Source organism: Nothobranchius furzeri, chromosome 1 (genome assembly GCF_043380555.1).
Source record: "Nothobranchius furzeri strain GRZ-AD chromosome 1, NfurGRZ-RIMD1, whole genome shotgun sequence".
In the NCBI taxonomy this organism is placed as follows: domain Eukaryota; kingdom Metazoa; phylum Chordata; class Actinopteri; order Cyprinodontiformes; family Nothobranchiidae; genus Nothobranchius; species Nothobranchius furzeri.
The window spans coordinates 64,969,867-64,996,497 of record NC_091741.1 but is presented as its reverse complement, the minus strand read 5'-3'; the positions used below and the strand labels follow the sequence as shown (position 1 = coordinate 64,996,497).

General features: G+C 45.5%; 1 protein-coding gene across 4 annotated transcripts; it reads right to left on the bottom strand.

Annotated features, from left to right (window-relative positions):
- Positions 1-7,268: 7,268 nt before the first annotated feature.
- On the bottom strand, positions 7,269-11,247 carry LOC129162947 (uncharacterized). 4 transcript variants are annotated; one of them, XM_070554716.1, is made up of 6 exons: positions 11,109-11,247; positions 10,779-10,878; positions 9,257-9,455; positions 9,091-9,190; positions 8,802-8,967; positions 7,269-8,355 (listed from the first exon to the last, which is right to left on the bottom strand). In XM_070554716.1, the coding sequence occupies exons 1-5, from the start codon at positions 11,131-11,133 to the stop codon at positions 8,933-8,935; spliced, it is 459 nt and encodes a 152-aa protein (XP_070410817.1). In that variant the 5' UTR covers positions 11,134-11,247; the 3' UTR covers positions 7,269-8,355; positions 8,802-8,932. The 4 variants fall into 4 exon arrangements, with proteins under 4 accessions (XP_070410817.1, XP_054595397.2, XP_054595396.2 ...); XM_054739422.2 differs by having other exon boundaries at positions 9,091-9,455; XM_054739421.2 differs by having other exon boundaries at positions 8,802-9,190.
- Between the last annotated feature and the right edge of the window lie 15,384 nt (positions 11,248-26,631).

Here is a 26,631-nt window from a genome sequence, read left to right as displayed (position 1 = left end):
AGTCCTTCAGGGGTACTTCTGAGTTAAAAAATGCTCATGAAATACGTATGTGGAGTAACCAGGTAGGTAGGTTTTAACTGTTGCAAATCTGCAACGTCTGCCTCCAGAGGGTTAAGCCTCGTAATTTAAAATGTTTTAATTTGGAAGGTAAAACATGTAGTCCAACCCAACTGTGTAAAGTTGTTGGTTTTTAATGGATTTTTCTTTGCCCCAAAGAAAATCATACTCATGTGTTCATTCCCTCAGTTTGGCCAACATATCATAAGGCTTATTATTTTCACAAACACAACTGACAGGGAAGTGCTTCACCACAAAGTAAGTCTCACAAGTTTGATTGATGGCACGCTTCTCCTAGGGCTTCTCAAGCATTAACGTCAGATATGGTTCTCCTTAAGCTCTGTCATCTTCCACTCCCATACTGACAAAAGTGAGGCTGCCACATAATCAGTGACACCAGTCCCACTGACCACAACCAACAGGCAAGGAGGGGAAACTGTATTGCCCAAGGACACAGCAACAATCACGAACAGAGCTTGGGTTTGAACCGCCAACTCAACAATTACAGGACAATCTTCTAACCCCTGCTCCACCTTCGTTCCTAATTGACCTTGTAACTCATCGCCACATTGACCCATTGCTTAGTCTCATCAAACCATTGACTTGACTTGTTGAACGATAGTGTCATCTTCACCTTGGTCCATAGATATTTATGTATTCATATATTTTAAAGCAGCACCTTTCTATTCCAATTTGAAATCCTGAAAACAGAAATAACGAAGCTGCTGTTTGACTTCATCATTAATTCACTCATCCCTCTTCTTCTGCACCTTTATTAAACATTCCATTAAAAGCCCCGTTTCCCCTCATTTGCTGCAACTCTAGTTTAATATTTTTTTAGTCCAGATGAGCAACTGTGAAGGTCGCTGGACAGAAACCTGGGGTGTCCCTCATCCCCCCTACACCCTGACTGTAAGGACCATTACCTGAGCCCCATTAAACCATTAGAACTGTGGCTGTGTCCCAGACCCTCATAAAGACGTCTCAGCTGCTCAGTGAGACATTCAGAGGTGAAACTCATGTTTTAAATAGTGTTTTATTTCAGTTTCAGTTGTGTAAAAAAATTAACAGCGTAGAGGAAAGAAACCAGGCAAGAACATCTGCCGCTTACAACCAAACTAGCTGAGCTGTTAAACCAAACAGAGAAGAATAAATAATAAAAATCTGCTGTAAGTAAAATACTCCTGAATCTATATGTTTAATAGGAAATCAAAGTTGTGCTCCAATAATGTTATGCTTCATATAATATCAGTCAGAATTCAAACGGAAAACAGAAGCAACAGTTGCTTTAAAAGCTGCGCGCACTAATGGAAATCCCTCCCCGAGGATAAGTAAATTGGTTGTGAATCTCAAAGGCGTTTAATAAAACACAAACAGTGAGTTTATAACAAGCCTTAATTCAATGTTGCGTTTAACCACCTTTACTCTCCTGAACTTTATTGCAATTTGATGTTTAAGTTCTCCAGGTTTCTTGAAGGATGTTTTAAAGTTCTTTGGAGGTTTTGTGCATTTTAAAGTGTTCTCTGTCAGTGATGTTGGTGTTGAGACTCTGGTTGTTAGGGGGCTGGGGGTTGAAGAATGGTGCTGTTATTAAGCAGAATCTCTCTGCTTGGTGAGTTTCGTGAGATTAGCTTGATGTCCGACACCTCCACAGAACCTCCACTGTGTCTTTCAGTCCAGCTGTTGAGCTGTTTTATGTCTCCCTAGAGAGAAGTGGACTGAATTTGAACACATCTGCTTGATTTGACCCTAAAATATAAAAAAACTGGACTTTGCTGTTTCCTGTTGTTGCTATAAAACAAGTGAAGTGAGCTTCTTTCTTCATCTCCAGACTCCTTCAGTCTAACAAAACCCCAGCTCATAAACAGACCCAATGAGAGAAAAAGTTCACTGTCTTTTTAAATCCCATTAAATCAAACAGATCAGGGGCCTCAGGTCCTGGTGGTGCCCCCATAGGACTCCCAGTGACCCCTGGGCCTCATGTTCAGCTGTTTCAGAAGCAGAGCAGTGATTTCTGCAGTGTTCTGTCACATATTTCAGCAGGCCTGGCTCTCATTAAAGACGGCGGTGCGCAGCGCGGTAATTGTTTTAATTTATTTGTTTATGGCGGAGACAGAGGGGACGGGCACATGGCACTCTGCAGCTTTATTGGGAACATATGGAAGACATTTATCACCATTTGCAGCGATCGGCCTAAATGATTTTATTAACTAATTTGTAACTTTACACTTTTTTAATCAAACACATGCTGTGTGCTGTAATACTCTGATAATGCTCCAGGGCTTTGTAAAGAGAGCGCTCGCAGCCGGAGGGAAATAAAAGCAGAGGAGGCGAAGGAGACACGAAATGAAAGTGTGGAGGTGTGAAAAGAAGAGGAGGAGGATGAAGATAACTGTAGGCTGAGCTGCTTCTCTCTCAGGTCATTAGGATGCTTCTTTACCTGAAGGCAGCGAGGTACCAGTGAACATGTTTTCATCCTCACTCCTCGTTGCTGAGGATTTCTGCAAGGCCTCTGACCCTATCTTGAAGGGGTCAGTGTCCAAGCCACATTGGACCGAACCTCAGTGGGCTGAACCTCTTCTACCCAGCAGGCTGAGTCTCAACGGACAGAGATCAGTGGAATCAACCATTTAGGGCTCTGGGAAATTGTTTTTATTCAGTTTTTCTGTGTTTAATTTTCTGAATTCCACGTTTCAATTCAAACATATTTAACAAACAAGTAGCCTCAGCATTAAAAATTCAACGACTTTCACAAACATTACAAAGTGCTGTGGTTCTGCTGAATTTTCAGTGTTTTTGTGCAGTTGTCAAAAGTTTTTACTCATCTTGTTTAAAAGAAAGAATGCATTATTGTCAAGGCTGGATTATAATAAGGGCAAACTGGGCACAGGGGCCCACAGCCACAACGGGGCCCAGTCTTTTTTTTGTGTGTGCAGCAGTCTTAACTTTGGAGAAAAAAGTTAACAAGTAATTAAACTTCCGCCCGCATTTTCTAAGTTAATACACATTTCTTTTAACAACGGTAGTTTTTGCATCTTTACTGTCTGCTTCAGCCCTCTCTCCCAGAGCCGCGGCCGCAAACTCACTGATGCGCCTTTCAGCTGCTTTTTAAAGGAGTCCATTGAGTCTACTGATCTCAGGCTCAGGAGGAGAGAGTTCCAGAGTCTGGGGGCCACAGCAGCAAATGATCTGTCACCTTTGGTCTTTAGCCTGGTGCTGCACAACCAGTAGGCTTTGATCACTGGACTTCAGGGACCTGCTGGGGGTAGGAAGGAGACAGGAGACAAAAGGAGGAAGGAAACAGGAGAAAAGAGGAGGAATGAGACAGGAGACAAGAGGAGGAAGGAGACAGGAGACAAACAAAAAACATGCAGATATTTCTTCTTTGCAAACTTTTCAATAACTGTATAATCTTTTAAATAATCCTGCATTACTTTCTGTTGTACTTTGACAGTGGGATCTCTTTTACAGCAGACTTGCCCCCACTGTCCCACAGATTGACAACATTTTTGTTAATACAAACAGAAGAGAAGACAGGAGCACTGTGAGGAAGAGAGAGACAGAAAATGAGGAAAAAAGAGAGAGGACAGAGAAAGAAAGAACTGCAAAATGTTGGGAGGAATGATGTTAGAGAGAATGTGATGGATCGTCTTTGTCCAGATGTAATGGAGTAAATAGTGTCATTCCACTTGCCAGCAGTAAAACTGTTGAAAACTGCTCTGCCGCAGGTGGGGAGTTGGTTCTGAACGTCTCCATTTTACGTGCTTACATAGCCAGCTGCGTCTGATGTTTGTCAGTTTTGAGACGGAGACATTCGAGGTAGGTCAGATTCTGTCAGTGCTCTGTGCGTGAGGAAAACGTTATTTAAGAATTAATTGAGTCTTTTTATTCCAACAGAGTGTGCTGTATGACTCGACCAAAAGCTAAGTTTCTGACCAGCATTCCTGTGTTTAACAGATTAAATACTGGTGTTGGCAAAACTTCGTCTCAAAACCCTTTTTAAAACATGCAGCAGAGTTAACAAAGACCTGGACCTATCAGTACCAGTGTCAGGCATGCCGGTGAGTGAAATGGAGGTGAGGATCCATACGCGGGTGAGGAAGGAGGCAGGCAGGCAGACAGGAACATTTAAAGGGTTTTAATGAGACACGCAGGACAATGAAACAATGAACCAACCAGACAAAATGGACTAACAGGGTTTAAATACAGGAGGAGCTGGGACCTTGGGTGATTGGGAGACAAGAGGCAGGTGGGAGCAATTAACATGGACACAGGACTGAACCGAATGGGGAGACAGGACAGGGTGTGACAGTCCCCCCCCCCCCCCCCCCCAAAAAAGGGCGGATTCCAGTCGCCCACAGGAACATAGAGCAGGACGGGAGCAGGTCGGCCACTGGGCCGGAGGCGTTGTCGTCGACCACTGGGCTAGAGACGGCGGCGTCGACCACTGGACCGGAGACGGCGGCGGCGACCACTGGACCGGAGACAGCATCGACCACGGGACAGGAGACGGCGTCGACCACTAGACTGGAGACGGCGTCGACCACGGGACTGGAGACGGCGTCGACCAATGGACTGGAGACGGCTTTGACCACGGGACTGGAGACGGCGTCGACCAATGGACTGGAGACGGCGTCGACCAATGGACTGGAGACGGCGTCGACCACTGGACTGGAGACAGCGTCGACCACTGGACTGGAGACAGCGGAGACGTTGGACTGGAGGGGACATCGACCTCTGGACTGGAGGGGACGTCAACCTCTGGATTGGAGGGAACGCCAACCTCTGGACACGAGGGAACGTCGACCTATGGCCACGGGGGAGCGTCCACCTCTGGACACGAGGGAACGTCGACCTCTGGACACGAGGGAACGTCGACCGCTGGACACAAGGGAGCGTCGACCTCTGGACTGAAAAGAGTGTCGACCTCTGGACTGGAAAGAGTGTCAACCTCTGGACACGAGGGAGCGTCGAACTCTGGACACGAGGGAGCGTCGACCTTTGGACTCAAAGGAGTGTCGACCTCTGGACTGGAAAGAGCGTCGACCTCTGGACTGAAAAAAGCATCGACCTCTGGACTGGAAAGAGCGTCGACCTCTGGACTGGAGAGAGCATCGACCTCTGGAATGGAGAGAGCGTCGACCTCTGGACTGGAGAGAGCGTCGACCTCTGGACTGGAGAGAGCGTCGACCTCTGGACTGGAGAGAGCGTCGACCACAGGACTGGAAGGGGCGTCGACTTCAGGACTGGGAGCGTCGACCTCCATCGACTTCTGGTCCGGGGGCGTCGATTTCTGGTCCATCGACTTCTGGACCGTGGACTTCTGGACCGTGGACTTCTGGACCGTGGACTTCTGGACCGTGGACTTCTGGACCGTCGACTTCTGGTCCGTGGGCGTCGGCTTCTGGACCGTCAGCTTCTGGACCGTCAGCTTCTGGACCGCTGGCTTCTGGAGTGGAGGAGTTGTTGCTGCAGACAGGGCCACTTGGACAGGCTGGACCGGATGCGGTGCGACCTCCGGGACCACCACGGGAACTGAATGTGGTGCACCCACCGGGACCACCGCTGGAACAGGATGCGGTGCGACCTCCGGGACCACCGCTGGAACTGGATGCGGTGCGATCTCCGGGACCACTGCTGGGTCAGGAGCTGACTGAACTGGTGGTGCCAGAAACTGGGAGAGCTGGGAGGATAGATTGTCCAGCTGGAGCTCCTGGAGACTGAGGCTCTGATGGAGTTGGGCCAGCTCAGCTCGGAGACCGGCGAGCTCTGCTGGGTGGACTGCGGGTTCGATCCTTTGGCCAAGAGATGAGGGAGCTGCAGACTGAACCAGAACCTTCTCCTGGTAATTCGGGGAGGATAGGGTGTCCAGCTGGAACTCCTGGAGGCTGACGAGCTGACGGATCCGGCCAAGCTCCGCCTGGAGGCCGGCGAGCTCTGTCAGCTGGGCTGTAGGCGTGGTCGCTCCACCTGCAGGTGACGGAGGCGCTGATTGGACCGGAGACGGGACTGCTGGTCTGACTGGGGGCGGGTCCAAGCTGGCGCGCCGAGCCGGAGCTGCAGGGAGCTTGCGGCTCCGTCCCGGGACCAGGGGTGACGGTGGAGCCCGGCATCCTTCCCAACGCTGTGGGCCAGCTCCGGGGGAGCACACAGCCAGTCTGGTGCCCACGTAGCAGGAGCGGTCAAGCTGCGTCTCCTGGTCCAACCTCACATCTAGCTCCGGGAGGGCGGAGGGGATCGTCGCAGCTGGGGTTCGGCGACGGCGTGTGCGGCGAGACGAGGCCAGAGGAGGAGAAGCCAGCCAGTGATCTGCGGTTAAAAACTGGAGCAAACACTCCCAAGGAATAACCTCCCTGCTGGATCCTTTGGTTCATTCTGTCAGGCATGCCGGTGACTGAAATGGTGAGGTGAGGATCCACATGCGGGTGAGAAAGGAGGCAGGCAGACAGGAACATTTAAAGGGTTTTAATGAGACACGCAGGACAATGAAACAATGAACCAACCAGACAAAATGGACTAACAGGGTTTAAATACAGGAGGATGGGACCTTGGGTGATTGGGAGACGAGAGGCAGGTGGGAGCAATTAACATGAACCGAACTGCAACGAATGGGGAGACAGGACAGGGCGTGACAACCAGGGCTGGTATGGTTACACAGAGTGTAATAACGTTCACAGGACCCATACAGGGGGATGTTCGCATGACTTGTTCATGCTGGTAACTCACAGAAAATTTGACTTCGGGGTCAAAATCTTTGGGGTATTATTTGGCGCTTCGTTGTTTTTATTTTTATGGAGGACTTTGGTGTTTAGGTGGGCCTTTTCGCCATGGCTGATCTGTTGTTTTTCTGTTTGTGTGGAGAGAAGGGCCTACTCCTGCGTAACCATGGGAAAGGTACAGGAGCAAAAACACCTGCACTATTACATATGTTTCTCTACTGCTAATATGATCAAAGCCTGTGACCATCTCAGGGTAGCCGCAGGGTATTAAAGTATTAAAAAAGCATTGAATTCAGGATAGCCAAATTTAAGGCCTTAAAAATATAAAATTTCAGAAAGAAGGTATTACATTTCAGAAAAAGGGCATTACTTTTTACATTTTTAGATGTTATATTTCATTTTAGAAATAGTTAACACTTACATTTCGTGATTAATACTCAGATTTGTTATTTATAAATAAAACAATATGGCGAAATGCACATTAGGATACCGCACTTGTTGCCATGATTCCCAGTCACAATTTGGAACTGTCGCTATCCAGAACAGCACCTACAGGAGCATGCGACTGGTATTGTTTCTTCTCTTCCAGGAATAATTTCAAACAAGAACCACGATGACCCAGTAACGTTTATGCCGATATAAACGTACAACCAGCAAGCTTCTAGAGTTAGCAGGCGTTGCTAGCGTGCTACTTGTCCTGTATATAAGCAACATATTCTCACCACGCGTCCCCTCAAACAGTGAAGTTGTTTTCTAAACTAATAAAAATCACTTGGTTAATGTTCTGCCCTAAACTTTGCATTTGGCTTAATGGTTTTTGATTTTCGGGGCATGTTCATTCGCAGTGGCGGCTGGTGAAAAATATTTTTGGTGGGGCTGTGCTATTTTTTTATTTTTAAACAAACTTGTGCTTTCTGAGCTTTGTGCACAACTTCACTATTTCCTGAATTAAGCACAGCTCTTTTATTTCCTGTCTTACATCATTGGACAAACTGATTAATCCAGGTGTGTCTGACTATTGGCACGCTGCCTTGCAGACAAAGGTTGAAAAATACTGCATTAAATTGCACATAAAATAACACGACCATAAATGGTAAATAGGCAATGCAAGAGGCAAGTAACAAAAACATTTTGTTTAATTTCAACATTTGAGTGAACACCAAAAATTATGAGCAGGTCACTGTTACAGTAATGGTAGTAAACACCACTTAGACAAAATGCCAGAAATTTACACTGTTAAATATTTCTGGAGTGTTGTGCCAAGGTCAACTTTATACAAAGATCAAGTGGATGCATTTGTGTGTGTGTGTGATACCTCATTTGTACAGAAATTTGTCCTTCTGTCCTTCTGAGTGGCAAAGCTCTCGATTAGCTTTTTATTGAAGTCAGGGATGTTTGTGACAAGCTTTTTTTTCCATGGAGAGCATGGCAAGAGCATTCAGCCCATCCTGTGTCATGGTGTTCCTCAAGGAAAGTCTTAATCCTCTTTAAAGTAGAAAAGCACCTTTCTGATTCGGCTGTGGTCATGGGTGTGGTGACAAGAATCTTCTTTTGCATGGCTCAGGATGGTGTGAAAAACCTGTCATATGATAAATAAAAAACAACAGATAAGTACATAGGAAACACTTTTATAGGAAATAATGTCATCAGTATCCTCTTACAAATGTCATATTTCCCAGTTTTTGGGACAATAAAACATTTCTGATTCTCAATCAGATGTTTTTACATTTGAGGTAAAAACATCTAATTGAGAATCAGAAATGTTTAATTGTCCCAAAAGCTGGGAAATTTGTTTGCTGCAGCAGAAGTGTAACAAGTAAAATGGAATCAGATTGATGTATGGACAAATTTACATGAAATACACATTTACATGATTAAATATGTATAATAAGTATGTGTGTTGAAATTAGTTTTTACAGTTATTGCACATTAAACATGTTATTAAACAAATGTCCCGGTTTGTGGGACAACCAAGGATTTCTGATTCTGATTGTCTTGTTCACAGAAATGTAATGTACAGCTTACCTCTGCACCCAGCTGCTGTTGTTCCCTGCATGGCAACGTTAAACTGCTGCCTAGCATGGCTAGCTTCACCGTGTTGTTGTCCATGTGTGCCCGGGATGACTCGTGTTTCTTCACCTTCTCAGAAAAATGTTTCATGTCTGTAACTCCTGACTCATCCATGCCTTATCTGTCCCAGCCGTTTTGAATAACAAACACGGAAAGCAAAATAACGCATTAGCATGATTGCATCCAGCTAGCCAAGCCTTCCTGGTGTACCAATTTTGGGAGAAGCCTCGTGTGTACAGTTTACCTCTCTCCTTCTCCTGCTGGCTTATCTTTACGTCGGGCTGATCTGGTCCAAGCTCTTTGACATTAAGTTTTTCCACCATAGTTCTCCTCTCGAACGGATACTGAAGAAGAGACCAAACTGAATTCAGAGGCTGCTGAGATCCGGTATCCACGCTGGTTGTACTCACCGGCGGCGTCCATGTTACATCTGCGTCACAACCAAAAACGACTCTGCCGAGTTCTACCGAACACCAACGAATCCTTTGGCTGTAGCTCCATCGCCCATCATGCTTCTGAAACGTTCTGAAACAACGTCGACGCTGATTGGATACATTCCCAATCCTACCCTTTGATATTCTTGTCAGCAATTGGACAGCTGGTCTCGTCCTGTTTGGGCGATTGAAAAACAGCACACAGCCTCCACCGCTCGGCAGAGACCGGCAGAGACCAATATAGATAGATATATATATATATATGATTTGTTTTTGTTACAAAACACACAATTAACGTAGAATATGTGATTATTGTTAATTTTATTTATTTATTTTTTAAAATAAAAATTAAAAACACGGAAAAACTGGGAGGGCGGCGCCCTATCGCCCTCTACTGGCCAGCCGCCACTGATTCGCATTTCAGGGTTTCACTTCACTGGGGTATATACAGTATATATATATTTATATGTTCTGTTGCAAGTGTAAATATGTATTTCCCGCCATTGATCTGGCATTACATTTGACTGAAAAAGCATTAAAAAGGTTCACTATTTCAAACCTGGAGCTACCTTGCCATCTGGATTTGGCACTGATCCTGTTAATTTTGGCAAAAGAATTTTAACTTATTTTGTCTAAAATTCTTTTAATTTTACTCAGGATTTAGTCATCCAATTTGCTTTCATTTTAGTCTTACTGTAGTCAACTAAAATATAAAGCAATTTCATTTAGACTAAAATATATATATATATTTTCTTTTGATCGGGGCGGTTCTAGACCAAATTTTCCAGGGGGGCCACAGTGGGGCCAGTATTTTTTCATGGGGGCGCAAGAAAAAAAAAAGGGAAAAATTAGGGCAATATCAAAATTATTTTTTGTCTCCGCCATATGACTAATTTTGTGCTTGTGCACAATTTTACCAAAGGAAATTCCTAGTACTGTGAAACTACTCACTTTTTTGACTCCTTTTTCATATCTATCTTTACTATATTTTGGGGATCACATTTATCCAAAAGCTGTATTTTACTAAAATAAGATTCAAATAAATTCTTAAGTAAAGACAGTGAACAAGTAAATTATTACAGCGAATGCAGTAATGGTTTACATGTGAAAGTAAAACTGGCATGTTTTTATGGTACTCAGATAACAATTCTGAATGCTTCACCGTAACACGAGACTTGAGTAAAAAATAATTCTAGTTGATTATTATAGTTTGTGACTTTATTTGAAGATTACATGTACTGTACATAAGAAAAATAAACATTCAAATAAATTATGAGCACAATACAATTTCAGACTATTTCAATTTTTGCCTTTCAGACTTTGCATGTACCAAAAAAAAAAAACCCCTCCTCTCTCAGTTGCTTTTTTCCAGTTCCTAAATCCACATGGTGAGTCAAACACACTTCCTGCGCTACTTGGCGGGCTAAAATGTCTGCATGCATGACAATAAGTAGAGTCCATAGTAACAGAATATTCAACCCAAGGATGACTTTCATACCAGCTTGGCTGAAAGCTGCGTCTTCTGTCTTCTATTAATGTCACTGGAAATGTCCTCAAATGAGGCTGAGTAAGTGGGTCATCCTTACACTTGCTGATATCTGAAAGAAAATAAATGTTAGCATGAGGATAAAAGTCATAATTAGTTAATTCTGAGTCTTATTTTATCTATTTATTAAATATAAACAACAGAAATTTTGGTCCAGAGTCAGCATGCCTCAAATGCATTTTACACACTGTATGAGCTCAGTTAGGAACTTAAAAGTAAATGACAGAAACACGCGACTACGATCAAAACACTGATGTCAGGAAAATAAGCTGTATTGCTTACCTTCGTCTCTTAGCGTCTTTTCCATTAGTCGTCCTCAATAACTTCTTCGGGTCCCATTTAAACTATTTTTAATCTTTTATTCAAAAATCCACTGCGTAAACAGTTCTGTCCACAGAGTGTGCTGCGCTCTAAAGGCTCCGTGTGAAATGCTGCAGCGCATTAGTTCCCGTCTCCGAGGCAGCGCGGGAAAAAAAAATCTGATCTCTTCAGCACAGGGGCCATAACAGGGGCCAGGGCCGGTTCTACAGGGGCCCAGGCCCCTGTGGGCCCCCGTTTAAAACCACCATTGCTTTTGATGCAATAATTTTCTACATTTGTAAAGAAAATGTGAACTAAACCTACTTGAAACTGTAAAGAAATATGAAAAATTCACATTTCACACTTTGGATCAATAAAACTACCTTATTGTTTTAACAATAATTAATGGAAAATACCAAAATGAACACTGACAGTTTGATATTGTGGCTCTCCAAATAAAAAAACTAAACAAATCTGTATGATCGTTGGTGTGTTCTTGTTGTGTTGAAATTCTAATTCCATCTTTTAGTTCTTTTTAAAACACAGAAAGGTTTTATTTACCTGCAACGTTTCGTTTGCGGCTGCAAACTTCGTCAGCCTGACGCACTGCTCCACACTTTCGGTTTGGCTCGGCTCCAGCAATCCACTCCTCTCCCACCGCTCGCTACTACCACCTATATAACCAGGTGAATCCCTGTGTGGCAAGGTGGAGAAACGAGGACCCGGGCGGGATTCGATCACCAGACTCCCGGGTGAGAGTCATGCACGCTTACCAGTCAGCCAAAGGGACATCGCCTTGGCCAAGTAGCCAGGGCGTATGATCAATCGGGACACTGTGACAGTATTCTCACACTGTCACACCTGGATGTGAAATCACCAAGCAAATACTTTTCAGATCGTCACATTTGATGCTTTTCCTCCCAGCAGTGGGTATTAGACGTCTGGACACGAAGACGTCTTTTTAGACGTAAACTGTTTAACTGTTATCAGCAGCTTGGTCAAAGCTGATCCGGACTCTGATTGGTTCTTTTCTTGTCTAGTGCCACCTGTTCCATTTGCTGAGTGGTTTTTTTTTCCCGTTTTTCCATATTTTCGTTTTCTGATTGGATTTTCGTTACTGTCAATTTTTGTTGTCTTTTATTTGTCAATGAAAATGTTGATCAATATCATAATTTAGTCTTTCTGGAAGTATGAATTTAAGTTTTCTTTTTGTTTGCAAAAATTAATTTGTCACAAAACCCCCCAGAAAATGTTACTATTTTGTTTGTGAAATTCACTGAAATCATCTGTAATATGTATACTCAGTAAAACGGGGAGAAAATACTGCAAACTAACACAAGTAGGGATTTGGAAGGAAAATAGAAGAGAGGGGTATTCTTAACATCTCAGTGTTTGGGAAGGCCTGTCATTCTTCCACCTGATGCATGTGTTTATGGTTCAGCAGAGCAACAGACTGGGCCTTAACAAAGACAAGGGTTAGATTCTGATTCTGTTGGGAGTTCATCACATTATTATGATCCAGTAGTGAACAAAAGTGAGCATGTGCATTATTACATCAAACAAAGGCTTTTAATGTGAAAGAGGTGCGTGTTGTTATACTGTATATCTAAAGCTTCTCAAACTGGTTAAAATGTTCAGGAAGAACCAGATCACACCGGCTCAGTACAGAGCAACACCACTCTACTGTTTACCAGCATCGCCCATGACACATCTAATGTGCAAAAACAAAAATCCTACTAATGATGTTTTAGTTTTTCATAAGATGATACATTTTCTCTGACAGATTGTTTCTCCTTATGAGAGTTCTTGTTTTATTAGACACTTTTCAGACAAACATGACTCAATCTGTTTAAATTTCCAGAACCAGATCCGGTCTCCTGCCGTTTAGACTTTCATCTTCAGACTCTCCGTTTAGAGTCTGGATCTTTGTTCCTGGGTGATGAGAGTGAATGAAAAGCTGACTGTTTTTGCAGAGTTAATGTGTGGCTGCTATTGTGTGGCTGTTGTGCCCTTTAGCCAGGCTTCACTGCATGGTACCAACCTCACGTCTCTTTTGCTCTTTGTCAGCTGTGATGTGAGGCGATGTGACGACACGTTTAGACTGATAAATGAGACAACATCTTAGACAAATCTGCCATTTGAAGCACCATCTGCACCACCTTCTCCTCCTCCTTGACTGCCTGTTACGTCTCAAGCTTTTCCATCACCTTTTCCCGGTTTTCTGAGGCGCCTTGTGCTCTCACGTCTACTGAATAAAACAAAACGGGTTGTAGTTTGTCGTCCCTCAGCGTCTCGACCACAAACATCTGGACGTAAACACGAATCCCACCAACAGCTGCTCCTACATAAAAGAAGACGCCAACTGGCAGCAGAAAGACCATCCTGCTGTGACGAAGAGCAGCGTGACACTGCAGCACCGCCGCTTCCCATTAAGACCCTAAAGAGCCGGACATCAAACCAGGAGGAGCAGGAGGAGGATCATCACAGTTTAATAGGACATGTGGCGTCTCCTCCACTCAAGCCCAAACTCTCATCCTCTATTCTGAGCAGCTGTGCACATCCTGATGGACACCTTCATCATACTCATCCTCATCACTGTAACTGTGATTCCTGAAACAGAAGCGAACCAGGAAGCTAAAATAGGAAGTCACTTTTAATCAGGAAGTTACTTCAAACCCATTAAAGCTGCTTTCTGGAGTTTTCCCCTTTCAGAAATGATGTCAGAAATCTGTAAAAGTGATTATCTTATCATGTACTGTGATGAAATGCAACCGATACGTCTTTGTTTTTTGGTTTTTTTTTTTTTTTGCTAAGCACGCCCCCTGCCCGCAGAGCTCCGTGCAATAGGAAACTGAGCGCCGACCAGAACTAACCAATAGCGTAAGACTACCACTTACTTGCTTCAAATTTAAGGAATACCTCAGCTGATGCAGAGTTGATGAACTTTTCACGGACAAGTAAGTCTCTAAAATATAATTATGAGAACACAACATGACATGAGAATAATACTCATAAAACGTGTTTTGGCTCTGTTTGTCGGCTACAGAAGCACATTTATAAACACAAACGTGAAGTCGCCATCTTGAAAATGCAGAGCAACTGACTTTTTGTGAGATATGCTTGTCAGCCAGTAGATGGTGCCATTGGATAAGATAAACACTCCGGGAAGAAGCTTTAAGTAGGGAATAAGGAATGCAGAGGTGGAAAGACTACTAAAATTTCCTACTTAAGTACGAGTACCAATACTTTGATAATTTTTTACTCAATTACAAGTAAAAGTACTTGCCTAAATTTTTACTCAAGTAAAAGTAAAAAGTATCGTAAACAAAATGTACTCAAAGTAAAAGTTACTTAGTTACATTTTTGTCAGCGTGAGGATGGCTACATCTAAGCAGTGCTAAATCACAACGCCAGTTCACAATTCACTCGTGTGTGCAAGCACACACACACTCAAACACGCACAGCTTGAAGGAGGGATTTCTATCCAGTCAGTGAGAACAGGACGTGCACATTGATTGGACGAGGTTTTTCTAGGATGGTAAGTTTCAATTGTGATTAAAATTATTCTTTATTTTGAGAAAAAATATTTTTAGACACCATCAGTATGTGAGGTATCTCAATGTTCTCATGACAAATCTCTAACATGAGACTGTGCTCTAACCTGTCACATAACAAGCTAAATGCAATCAAACATTTCAGATGGACCGTATGAAAGCTGCTAATGTCGGCACTACCCTACTTTACCTCTACATTACAGTTACTTTATCCATGTCCATCCTAGAGCTCCTCTCTGACCTTCATGCTTATTTAGAGCAGCTGATTTTTAAAGCTAGCAGAGTTCATCCTTGGTAGTGGTTTCACTCACTCATTTAACCCTTCACCACTGAAACCAGTTTGTTCATTCCAATCCTCCTAAATAATCCTTCAATCATCCAACTGGAATCCTTCCAGGTGTTGCTAGAACTAATGGTGTCTCCTCACCAGCGTGAGCCTCCAAACTGTGAAGGTTGGTCTCCAAACATGAACTTTAAATTCATGCATTTATCTCGTCTTGTAACACTTTAACATGTTTTAAAAGGCTAGTATCATGATAAGTTACACCTCCCAGATCAAAAATAAGATAAAACATTATCGTAGACACTATTAAGACGTCATTATTTATGAAATAGAAGTTATTTTCCCGAGCCGTTACTGCAGCCAAGAAATAAGATGCATGGATTTGATGAAACCATGCTGTCTCATGCAGTTCTATATGTGTAACACACACACACACACGCACGCACATGCACACGCAAGCGCGCGCGCACACACCTACACTCTGCAGCATGCTAGAATCATGTAAATGACTAATTAAACTACATTGAACTGCTTTTGTAAAAATGTAATCTCTTATTCTGGAGTAAAATAAAGAAACAAACTAAATCATCACACATCTGTGGCATCAAGAAGCATCTTCTGAGTTCAAACACAGGGATGGAGCACAATGTTTACACCTGAACAGTATCAGGACGTTGTAACTCATGGAGGCCTGCAGGTCTTCTGTTTTATGAGCAGAGCGCTGAGAATCCGCTTGTCATGAGCGCTAAACGTTATTTTGCCGCTGCCGTACGGAGCGGTAGGGAAACACAATTCAAACACGGAACCAAGTCCAGCTACCGAACCGAGCAGAATTCTGATGACGTCACACCGGTGCACGAAGGTGCGGGATCCAACCCACAGGAGAGGGAGGAGAGAGGAGGTAAACAGCGAGTCGAGGAACTGAACTGGTGTCTTTAAGCAAAAGTGTACACCCCACGGTTTAGACGCGGCGCTCATGCAGGTGTCTCTTTCCGTTCCGATGCTGCTACACGTAATATTTTTAATTTATTAAGCCTATAATTTATTTTTAGTCAGTAACGGATATCATTTAAAATGTAGCGAATTATAATTCTTTTTTAAAAACTTACTCAAGTAAAAATAAATGTACAGCTTTTAAAAACGACTTAAAAAGTATAAATACACAAAAAAGTTACTCAATTACAGTAACGTGAGTAAATGTAATTCGTTACTTTCCACCTCTGTAGGAATGCTTATGTTGCAGGTAAAGGGCCGGCACAATCCCCACTGACAGCTTAAATATAAAATATTGAGGGAACGTCCGGGTGCCTGAAATGCAAATAAAGAGATGGAGACATCAGAATGGAGTGGTCTCTGTGAACTGCTACTCCCGAATAACAGTAGACGGGACACAGAACACCACTAGCCCCCCACCCCCACCCCGCCACCTTGTGGAGAACCACGGTATTGCGCCCCACACTTTCCTATTCTTATTTTCTTACTTTTACTAAATTACAACACTAAATATTTTAACAAAATTATGTGACCACACTTTGTGGGCATCACACTCTCTCGGGCAAACAAAAGAAATCTCCCCATAACTAAAAATTGCATTTCTTTCTCACATATTTACATATTTTAGCGGTCTTTAACACAGTCACCCTTTAATGAACGAATAACAAAGGCTGTATATATACCTGAGTTTGGTCAGGGTTTTGACTCCTCCTCCTGTACATGAGGTAACGTGAGATCCTCTCCTGCTTTTCCTGATGGGCAGCGGGTTCCAACTGACACCTCCTCTTTTAAATGTACTTCTTTTTCATCCGTCAACCTCTGTGTGTCCTCCTGTACTGCTCCTGACTGATGTGTCAGTGGTTGGTCACCCCTTGGTATTCTCAACCAGTACCCTGAACAGTGTTCTTCCTCAGAGTCACTCTCTGCATCCTGACTGTCCCTTATTTGTTCATTGGTGTGGACAGCTCCCCTTCCTGAGTACTCTCCTTGCTCGTGGGTTTGTACTCCTCTTAGATTTTTCCATGGAGACACACCTCTCAACGGGTAGGTCATTTACTAACATCAGGAGATTACGACGCAGAGTATGCGTCCTCTTGTTGTCTCCGCTCTCAGGCTGGACAGTGTACACTGGGTTTGGGCCTATTTGTCCTGTCATGATGTAAACAGTCTTTTCTCAATGGGATTTCAACTTGCCAGGCCCTCCACGTTCACTGAGGTTTCTCACTAGGACCCGATCACCTGTTTGCAACACGACTCCCTTCACTTTCCTGTCATACTCTATTTTCCCCCTTGCGCTGGACTTCTTACTTTGTTCACCGGCGATGCGGTAAGTTTCCGCCATACGTTTTGCCCATTTCTCGGCAAAACCCTTAGGTGAGCATGTTTCTCTGTTTTCTGGTGGTCCGAATAACTAATCCACCAGTGGCATCATGGCGTGTACAATTATATGTGTGCACTACATGAGCCAGATGATCCTTCCACCGCCGCTTTCCTTTGTACGGTAGAGTTCTTAACATTTGTAAAATGGTTCCGTTGAACCTCTTGGCGGGGTTACCTTGCGGGTGATAAGGGGGCATGCTGGAATGACCCACCCCAGACAGATTTTGAAGTGTCTTAAACAGTTCATTCTCGAACTCCCGCCCCTGGTCGTGATGTAAATTCTGTGGGTACCCAAACCGACAAATGAAATCCTGAAAAATACACCCAGCGGCTGTGCGTCCACTTTTGTCTTTTGTAGCATAAGCCTGAGCAAATATTGTAAAGTGGTCGACGACAACCAAGATGTGATCATTTCCTCCCACACTTTTCTCCAAGTGTAAGTAGTCGACACACACCAGTTCTAAAGGACAGCTGGTGGCTATAATACCCATGGGGGCATAGACATGCGTAACAGGTTTTTTTTGACATAATGCAAGAGCATTTCTGGGTGATATGCAACTCTACCTCTTTTGCCATGAACGGCCAATAGAACCTCTCCCTGGCTAGATGCAGTACTCTTTTGGTACCCACATGCCCCATTTTGTCATGTAGCGTTTGTAGGACCAACTTCTGATATCTCTCAGGGAGAACTAACTGTTTCCTATCTCCCGTCCTCCGAAACAGGAGACGGTCTTCCAGACACAGCTTTGTCCACTCATGTAGCATCTTCTGAGCTGTTCTACCCACTGTCCTCCATACTTCATCTGTTAACTTGGTTTGTGACTCTTTCAGTCTTATCACCTGGTTGATGTTGTGATCCTCCCGCTGGGCTTTCACCTACTCACTGTGACTGATGTCCGGGAGGTTGGCAGTCAGTATAGGTGGGGTCTCATCAGCCGTCGTGTTGAGGATGGTGATCCAAGCAACTTCCTTCTCCTGAGCGATCTGACTCCTGTCCCATGTAGCCCGAACCGCCTCATCTGAAAAAGTCTCAGTACACTCAGGCATGTACTCCTCCATGTCCAACGGTAACCGTGGTAATGTATGTGCGTCTGTGTTAGCTTTCGCAGGCCGATATTTTATGTCAAATTGGAAATCAGAGAGTTCCCCCACCCACCTGTACCCAACAGCATTAAGTTTTGCTGTGCTCATGATGTAAATCAGGGGATTGTTATCTGTGTAAATGGTGAAATGGGGTGCGTAATACAAAAAATCTCTGAACTTCTCGCATATGGCCCATTTCAATGCGAGAAACTCCAACTTCCACTATGTAACCAGTAGTTACGTTCCGCTTGTGTCAAAGTCCGTGATCCATAACCTATTACACATAACTTGCCATTTTGATTTTGGTAAAGGATGGTTCCCAATCCCTTATCTGACGCATCAGTGTGCAATGTGAAAGGCAAATTAAAATTGGGGTAGGCTAGTACCAGTGAGCTTGTGAGGAGAGTAACTAGTTTTTCCAAGGCTTCTTGGTGCATACTAGTCCATATAACAGGCTCTTTGGAATGGTGCTGGGTGCGTTTGTTGTCCTTCCTACCGACAGAATTTACCACTGTGCTTGACTTGGTTTGTAATAACTTGTAGAATGGCCCAGCTATCCTGGAGAAATTCTGGATGTATGTGCAGTAATACCCCAAGAACCCTGTTAATTTACATCTGTGAAGGTTCTCAGTCATCCTGGTCATTGCAGTCTAAAGCCGGGCGTACACTGTGCGACTTTTTCACTCGTAGCACTCAGCTTCAGCTCAAACTGTACGACTTCCTCGCAGGGCAGATCTCACGAGCCAGGCGCTCACACTGTACGACCCAGTTCTCGGATGCGACCTGACTGCTCACACTGTACGTCTGGTAGCAACACGTCGGCCCTAAAAATATGCTAAAAATAGCAGTTTTTACTCATCACGTCAGACTTTTTTGTCTCGTTTTGCCTGTTGCCCTTCGGGAGTGCTGCAGGAGGACACACAGGGATTTATGGGGGTTGGATGAACGAAATAAAGAAAGTAAATCTGTGTTTTGTGATCAGTTTAATTTGACATGAACACGACAAACACGCTTTCTTGACAATCTTTGTGAGTACAAAAACGTGTTGAAACAAAAACGAACAACGTGTGTTATTAGGGAAATAGCGGGGAGCGGCGTTGATGCAGGATTGCGCATGCGCCGTGAGCGGTTCTGATACATTTTGGGTCGCAGCTGCTCGCAGCGCCGCTTCAACAGTGCGATACCCTCACGAGGGACGAGCAAAATATTAAACACGCCAGAAGTCCGTGCGACCTCACGACTGCTGATCAGCAGCTGGTCACGTGGTGTTAATCGCCTCTCGTAACCCCCTGTACACTACAAGACCGCTCGGCGCAAAACTCGCCCCAATGTCGTGGATTCTCGCACGACTAGAAAATCGGCTCAAAAAAGTGAAAAAGTCGCACAGTGTACGCCCGGCTTAAGGAGCTTTGAAAGAAAAGCGTCTGGACTTCTTTGAGTTACTTGAGGACTTTTCACCTCTCAACCGAGAGGCTTCTTAAGTTCTAAGGTCAAATGGTGGAGAGTCCCAGATTCAAACCCAGTGGGAGTTTCCCCCCAAAGAGGGAATAAAAGACCCCCTGATGATCTTCTACATAAACACATGAGCCAAGGTGTGAGGGTGGGTGTGGGTCCTATTCAGCCAGAGTTTTTGGGTGAGCTCTTTGTGAAGCCTGGCCCCACCCTATATTGTGAATTCCTGAGGTCAGATGGCCCAGGATATGCGTGGGCGTTGAGGAATCTGGGAAGGGATCTCAAAACTGGATTATAGATGGCAGACAGTTGGTGTCGTAAACCACCGCCTCTGTTCAAAGATGGTTGCTCACAGTGGTCATAAATGGCTTCCTTTACTCCTCTTTCAAACCATCTATCCTCTCTGTCCAAAATGTGAACGTTGGCATCCTCGAAAGAGTGACCTTTGTCCTTTAGATGCAAATGAACTGCTGAGTCCTGTCCCATGGAGGTGGCTCTTCTATGTTGTGCCATGCGCTTGTGAAGTGGCTGTTTGGTTTCTCCGATGTAGAGGTCTGGGCATTCCTCGCTGCGCTGTACAGCATACACCACATTGTTCAGTTTGTGTTTAGGAGTTTTGTCTTTCGGGTGAACCAGTTTCTGTCTGAGTGTGTTGCTGGGTCTGAAGTACACTGGTATGTTGTGTTTGGAGAAAACCCTCCTGAGTTTCTCTGATACACCGGCTACATAGGGAATGACAAGGTTGTTGCATCTGTCTTTCTTATCCTCCCTCGCTGGTGTCTGGTCTTCTTTTCTGTGCATCGTTGCTGACCTTATAAATGCCCAATTAGGATAGCCACATGTTTTAAGTGATTTCTTTATATGTGTGTGTTTCTTCTTTTTCCCTTCCGGCTTAGAGGAAACATGTTCTGCCCGGTGGTGTAGGGTCTAGGAGCCCATGGCGCAGCCATGTTTTTGTCTGTAGAAACCTTCGTTGTATTTGAAATATGTAGTGGTGAGGCAGAGGTCTAACAGTGTGCAAATCTGATCGGGTGTGAAGTTGGTCCTGTCCTCCAAGGTGCTGTCTTCTTGTAGTCGTTTTCTAACAGTCTCCCCTGCCTCCGTAGTGGGTATGCAAGACAAGAGGGGGACTACGTCAAAGGGCACTATGGTTTCATCTGGATCCAGGGTAAGTTTCTGGACCTTGTCAGTGTAGTCGGTGGAGTTCTTGATGTGGTGTGGGATGTTCCTCACCAGAGGTGCAAGGATGTAGCAAGGTGTTTCGCGATGTTGTAAGTGACTGAATTTATGCTACTGACAATGGGTCTGAGAGGGATACCTTCCTTGTGGATCTTGGGAAGTCCGTAGATGCAGGGTATGGCATCTCCTGGATAAAGGCGGTGATATGTCAGGCGGTTGATGGTTTTGTCCCTTTCAAGGCCTTGAAGGCAAGCTACAACTGATATAGACGGACTCACCTCGACACATAGCATTGGCTCTGGAACCCAAGTCCTTGAGAGGGGGTGGACACTCTCCTTTGCTGGAGTTGCTCCGGGTGAGAGGCGGAGGGCTGGGGTTGGCTTGTTGAGGCGGAAGGCTGGGGTTGGCTTGTTGTTAGCCCCAAGACTCTCTGCCTGTGTGTTGGGGTTTACCCCAGGGGACGAGAGGGTAGCTTCCCTGCGACTTCGGGTTGGGGAACAGGTCCTGACTGTTGTTTGTGCTTATGGGCCAAATATCAGTTCAGAGTACCCACCCTTTTTGGAGTCCCTGGGTCGAGTGCTAGATAGTGCTCCATCAGGGGACTCCATTGTCCTGCTGGGGGACTTCAATGCTCACGGGGGCAATGACAGCTTGAACTGGAGGGGTGTGATTGGGAGGAACGGCCCACCTGATCTGAACTCGAGTGGTGTTTCGTTATTGGACTTCTGTGCAAGCCGCAGTTTGGCCATAACGAACACCATGTTCGAACATAAGGATGCCCATTGGTACACTTGGTACCAGGGCAGCCTAGGTCGCAGGTCGATGATAGACTTTGTAGTCATATCATCTGACCTGCGGCCATATGTTTTGGACACCCAAGGGAAGAGAGGAGCGGAACTGTCAACTGATCAACACCTGGTGGTGAGTTGGATCAGATGGCAGGGGAAGATGCCGCGTAGACCTGGCAGACCCAAACGCATAGTGAGGGTCTGCTGGGAACGCCTGGCAGAAGAACCTGTTAAGATGGTCTTCAACTCCCACCTCCGACAGAGCTTTGACTGCGTCCCGAGAGCAGTGGGGGACATTGACTCCGAGTGGGCCTTGTTCCACTCTGCGATTGTTGAGGCGGCTGTTGCTAGCTATGGTTGCAAGGTGGCTGGTGTCAGTCATGGTGACAACCCCCGTACCCGCTGGTGGACACCAGAGGTTCAGGGAGCTGTCAGGCTGAAGAAGGAGGCCTACAGGGCGTGGCTTGTCTATGGGTCCCCGGAGGCAGCAGACAGGTACCGGATAGCCAAGCGGGGTGCAGCAGTGGCAGTTGCCGAGGCAAAATCTCGGGCATGGGAGGAGTTTGGTGAGGCCATGGACAAAGACTATCGATATGTTCCAAAGAGGTTATGGCAAACTGTCCGGCGCCTCAGGAGAGGAAGGCAGCAACTCGCTCACGCTGTTTACAGTGGGGATGGGGAGCTGCTGATGTCAAAGTTGGGACAGTTTATGCAGTGCTCCTTTACTGTGCAGAAGTCGGTTTTCCTCTAATTATCAATTGCATGTCGTTTTGCTCCAATTATTAATGCATGGTTTTCTTTTCTGAGATGTTTGCTTGTTTATTTGCATGGATTTGTGTTTTCCTGTTATGAGCACGGAAAATGAACTTCTGATTGAGAGCAGCTGCGCAGCTCATAATCACGGACTGATGCGGCTTGGGATTGGACAATTGGGGGATTGGGACTTGATATAAGGACACTGACAGGTTTGCGAGGAAGGAGAGACACGGAGCAAAGCCGCCACAGAGTAACCGGGCAGCAGCGGGACGCGCGTTCCTGGAACTACGTTGGGTTGCGGTACCGACGCTTTCTATCTCCTGGGAGAGATCAGAGGACGCCGCGGGAGGATCCAGTCGTGACATCAGAATCATTCAACGTCTGCCAAACAGCTAAGTGAAGGGACGTGAAATATTGTGGCTATTTCCTGCGTGCCTGTGGATTCTGGGAGGGAAGTGAATGCCCCCCTGAGCTGTGTCTTGTGTTTTCCTCGCAGCGGCAGAACCGGAGCCAGGGGGGGAGGAGGAGTGGGGCAGCGGCCCACCCTGACTGATGACGAGTTGGAGCAGACGCGATCCGTGACGAAGCCCAGACGAGGGGGGCTGGGCCCTAGCCTGGAGATTTCTATAAGCACCAGAGACTGAAGGACATCAGGGAGGCCCCTACAGGACAGTAAAGAGAACACACCAGAGCTCCAGTTGGTGGGAGCAACTGTTTTATTTCTGAACAGCAAAGACAGTTTTTATATATATATATTTTAACAGACTGTTTTAGAATAAAACGTTTTGATCATACTTTGGTTTTAGTCTTCCTTTAGCAGTGGAACTTTCACAAATGCTGGAATCAGGGAACCTGCTTGGTGACACTGACGTCAACCGGGGCTATAGTCGGATGGTGGAAGGAATACTTTGAGGAGCTCCTCAATCCCACCTACGCGCATTCCGAGGAGGAACCAGAGGCGGGAGACCTGGGGATGGACTGCCCAATCTCTGGGGCAGAAGATGCTGAGGTAGTCAAACAACTACACAGCGGTGGAGCCCCGGGGGCGAATGAGATTTGTCCTGGGTATCTCAAGGCTATGGATGTTGTAGGGCTGTCGTGGTTGACACGTCTTTGCAACATTGCGTGGTCATCGGGGGCAGTTCCTGTGGAGTGCCAGACCGGGCTGGTGGACCCCATCTTTAAGAAGGGTGACCTGAGGGTGTGTTCCAACTATAGGGGGAAAACCAGGGGCACCCTGTGGGGGATGCTCCAGGGGTGGATGGCTTTCTGTTAAGGGCCATTCAGTCCCTTTACCAGAGGAGCGTGAGTTTGGTCCGCATAGCCGGTAGTAAGTCGGACCTGTTCCCGGTGAGGGTTGGACTCCGCCAGGGCTGCCCTTTGTCACCGGTTCTGTTCATTACCTTTATGGACAGAATTTCAAGGTGCAGCCGTGGTGTGGAGTGTGTCGAGTTTGGTGGCAGGAGAATCTCGTCTCTGCTTTTTGCGGATGATGTGGTCCTCCTAGCTTCATCCAGCTCTGACCTTCAGCTCTTGCTGGGTAGGTTCGCAGCCGAGTGTGAAGCAGCTGGGATGAGGATCAGCACCTCCAAATCTGAGACCATGGTTCTCGACCGGAAAAGGGTGGCTTGCCAACTCCGGGTTGGGGGAGAGGTCCTACCTCACGAAAGAGGGTAGGAGGGATTGGGAGATCGACAGACGGATTGGTTCACGGAATGCATCACTGCAGACGCTGAGCCGATCTGTCGTGGTGAAGAGGGAGCTGAGCCAGAAAGCCAGGCTCTCGATTTTTCAGTCGATCTACGTCCCAATCCTCACCTATGGTCATGAGCTTTGGGTAATGACCGAAAGAACGAGATTGCGGATACAAGCGGCCGAAATGAGTTTCCTCCGTAGGGTGGCCGGGCTCAGCCTTAGAGATAGGTTGAGGAGCTCGGATATTCAGGAGGGACTCGGAATAGAATTGCTGCTCCTCCGGATCGAAAGGAGTCAGTTGAGGTGGTTTGGGCATCTGGTCAGGATGCGTCCTGGACGCCTCCCTGGGGAGGTGTTTCGGGCATGACCTGCCGGCAGGAGGCCCTCGGGTCGACCCAGGACACGTTGGAGAGGTTACATCTCCAATCTGGTCCGGGAACGCCTTGGGGTCCAGCCGAAGGAGCTGGTAGAGGTGGCCGGGGAGAGGACGGCCTGGAGCTCCCTGGATGCTGCCCCCGCGACCCGGACCAGGATAAACGGAGGAAGACGATGACGACGACGACAGGCCACCAAAAACTGTTGCAGGTAAAGCGCCAGCACAGTCCCCACTAACAGCTTAAATATAAATTATTAAGGGAATGTCCGGGTGCCTGAAATGCAAATAAAGAGACGGAGACATCAGAATGGAGTGGTCTCTGTGAACTGCTGCTCCCGAGTAACGGTAGACGGGACACAGAGCTCCACCCCCTGCCTTCTTGTGGAGAACCATGGTATTGCACCCCCACACTTTCCTATTCTTATTTTATTACTTTTACTAAATTACAACACTAAATATTTTAACAAAATTATGTGACCACACTTTGTGTGCATCACACTTACTGAATAGTTGTCTCCTTTTATGTCTGTTTACAATAAGAGTCAGATAGTCTGGTTAACAGAAGGAAGAGAAAATCTCAGCTACCTGACTGATCTGGGGGAGGAGATTAATGGTGCAACAATGACCAGAACCATGAAGTCAGGGTTAAGCCCCTGGCCTGATTCTAAGGTAGCAATGTTTAGTCATTATAATCTACAATTTTTACTACAATAAAATAATTTTTATTGCCAATCCATCATTAATGGATCCTTCAGCTCTAGTTTCAAAGATCAACTTAGGCCCAGTCTCAACACTCGCACTCCCCCCTAATGTAAAAGTGCACTTGGAGGAAGTGTGCAGTAAGGCTTCAAGTGTGCAAATAATTGCCGGATTGGGACAAGGAGCATTGTGTCATCGACTGCAACGCATGCCGGGATGCTGGCCGCTGTGCTACTTTTTACAAAACTTTTATTAACAACTTTCAAACAAACAACCAAACAGTTATTTGAAATAAATTTACATTTATTGCTGCTTTGTCTAAAATATTCAGAGCATCTACTAATCGTCCTAAAATGAACTACTTTCATTTGAAAATACTGTTCTTCAGAAAAGGCACTTGAGCCTTTTTTTCCGCAGCAATGGATTGTGGGTAATACCCTTCGCCCAAGTCTGCATCTGTGCGGACTTGGGTGAAGTGTGGATCAAGGGTGGTAAAGGGTCATGATCATCTTCCACATTTGAGAATCGGGACACCCACTCGCACCAAGGGCGCAAATGTGGAAGTGCGAGTATTGCGATTGGGCCTTTGTGGTTTTGATAACTGCAATGTACTACATGACCTCTGGGGGCAGTATTGTTTATGTTTTTTGCCAAGACTGCAAATAGCCCTACCATTGAAGAAGAACATCTGATGATGAGGAGAACAGAGTGAACAAAAATGTCAAATGGACAGAGGAGAGTGAATGACATGAAAATAACAAACATCTGAGACAGATTCTACAGAGAGTGGGAGGATGTCACTAAAAACAAACGTAAAAAAATGACTGATTCGATTTATACGATTTAGTTTAAACAATCACCAAAGTACACATTTCATGTTTCACAAATATCCCAGGAAACTGTAGCAGTCTGTGAAACAAAGCTGAATAAGCTTGTGAAAAACTTTTATCAGTTACTAAACAAAGACTTTCAGACTAAAGATGTGAATTAAAATCAAAATAACTAAATGCGTTGTTTCCTGGATGACTGTCTGACATTTTTGTGCATTAGGTTTTGTTAAAGGTGTGAAACATTCCGCAGAATAATCAATCATTTTCCCTGCAGTTTTGCTGCAGACTCTGATAATGGCTCAGAGTGACGCCTCTCAAAACTCGCTCAGCACTGATAGATTCTGCTTTTCCTGATTTGAAGCCAAATGCTCCATTTTTCTCTGAGAAGTGACCGTTTTTCCACTGGTTGCCAGAATGCTGTAGTGGCTTTCTGCTGA

What these genes read in the sequence shown, in the direction of transcription:
- LOC129162947 (XM_054739420.2), bottom strand. Translation starts at nt 11,133, where the DNA reads ATGGAAAAGACGCTAAGAGACGAAG. An exon ending in AAAGACGCTAAGAGACGAAG is followed by an intron (nt 10,879 to 11,108) that starts GTAAGCAATACA and finishes ATTTTCTTTCAG; the next exon opens with ATATCAGCAAGTGTAAGGAT. An exon ending in CGCAGCTTTCAGCCAAGCTG is followed by an intron (nt 9,456 to 10,778) that starts GTATGAAAGTCA and finishes TCGCCCAAACAG; the next exon opens with GACGAGACCAGCTGTCCAAT.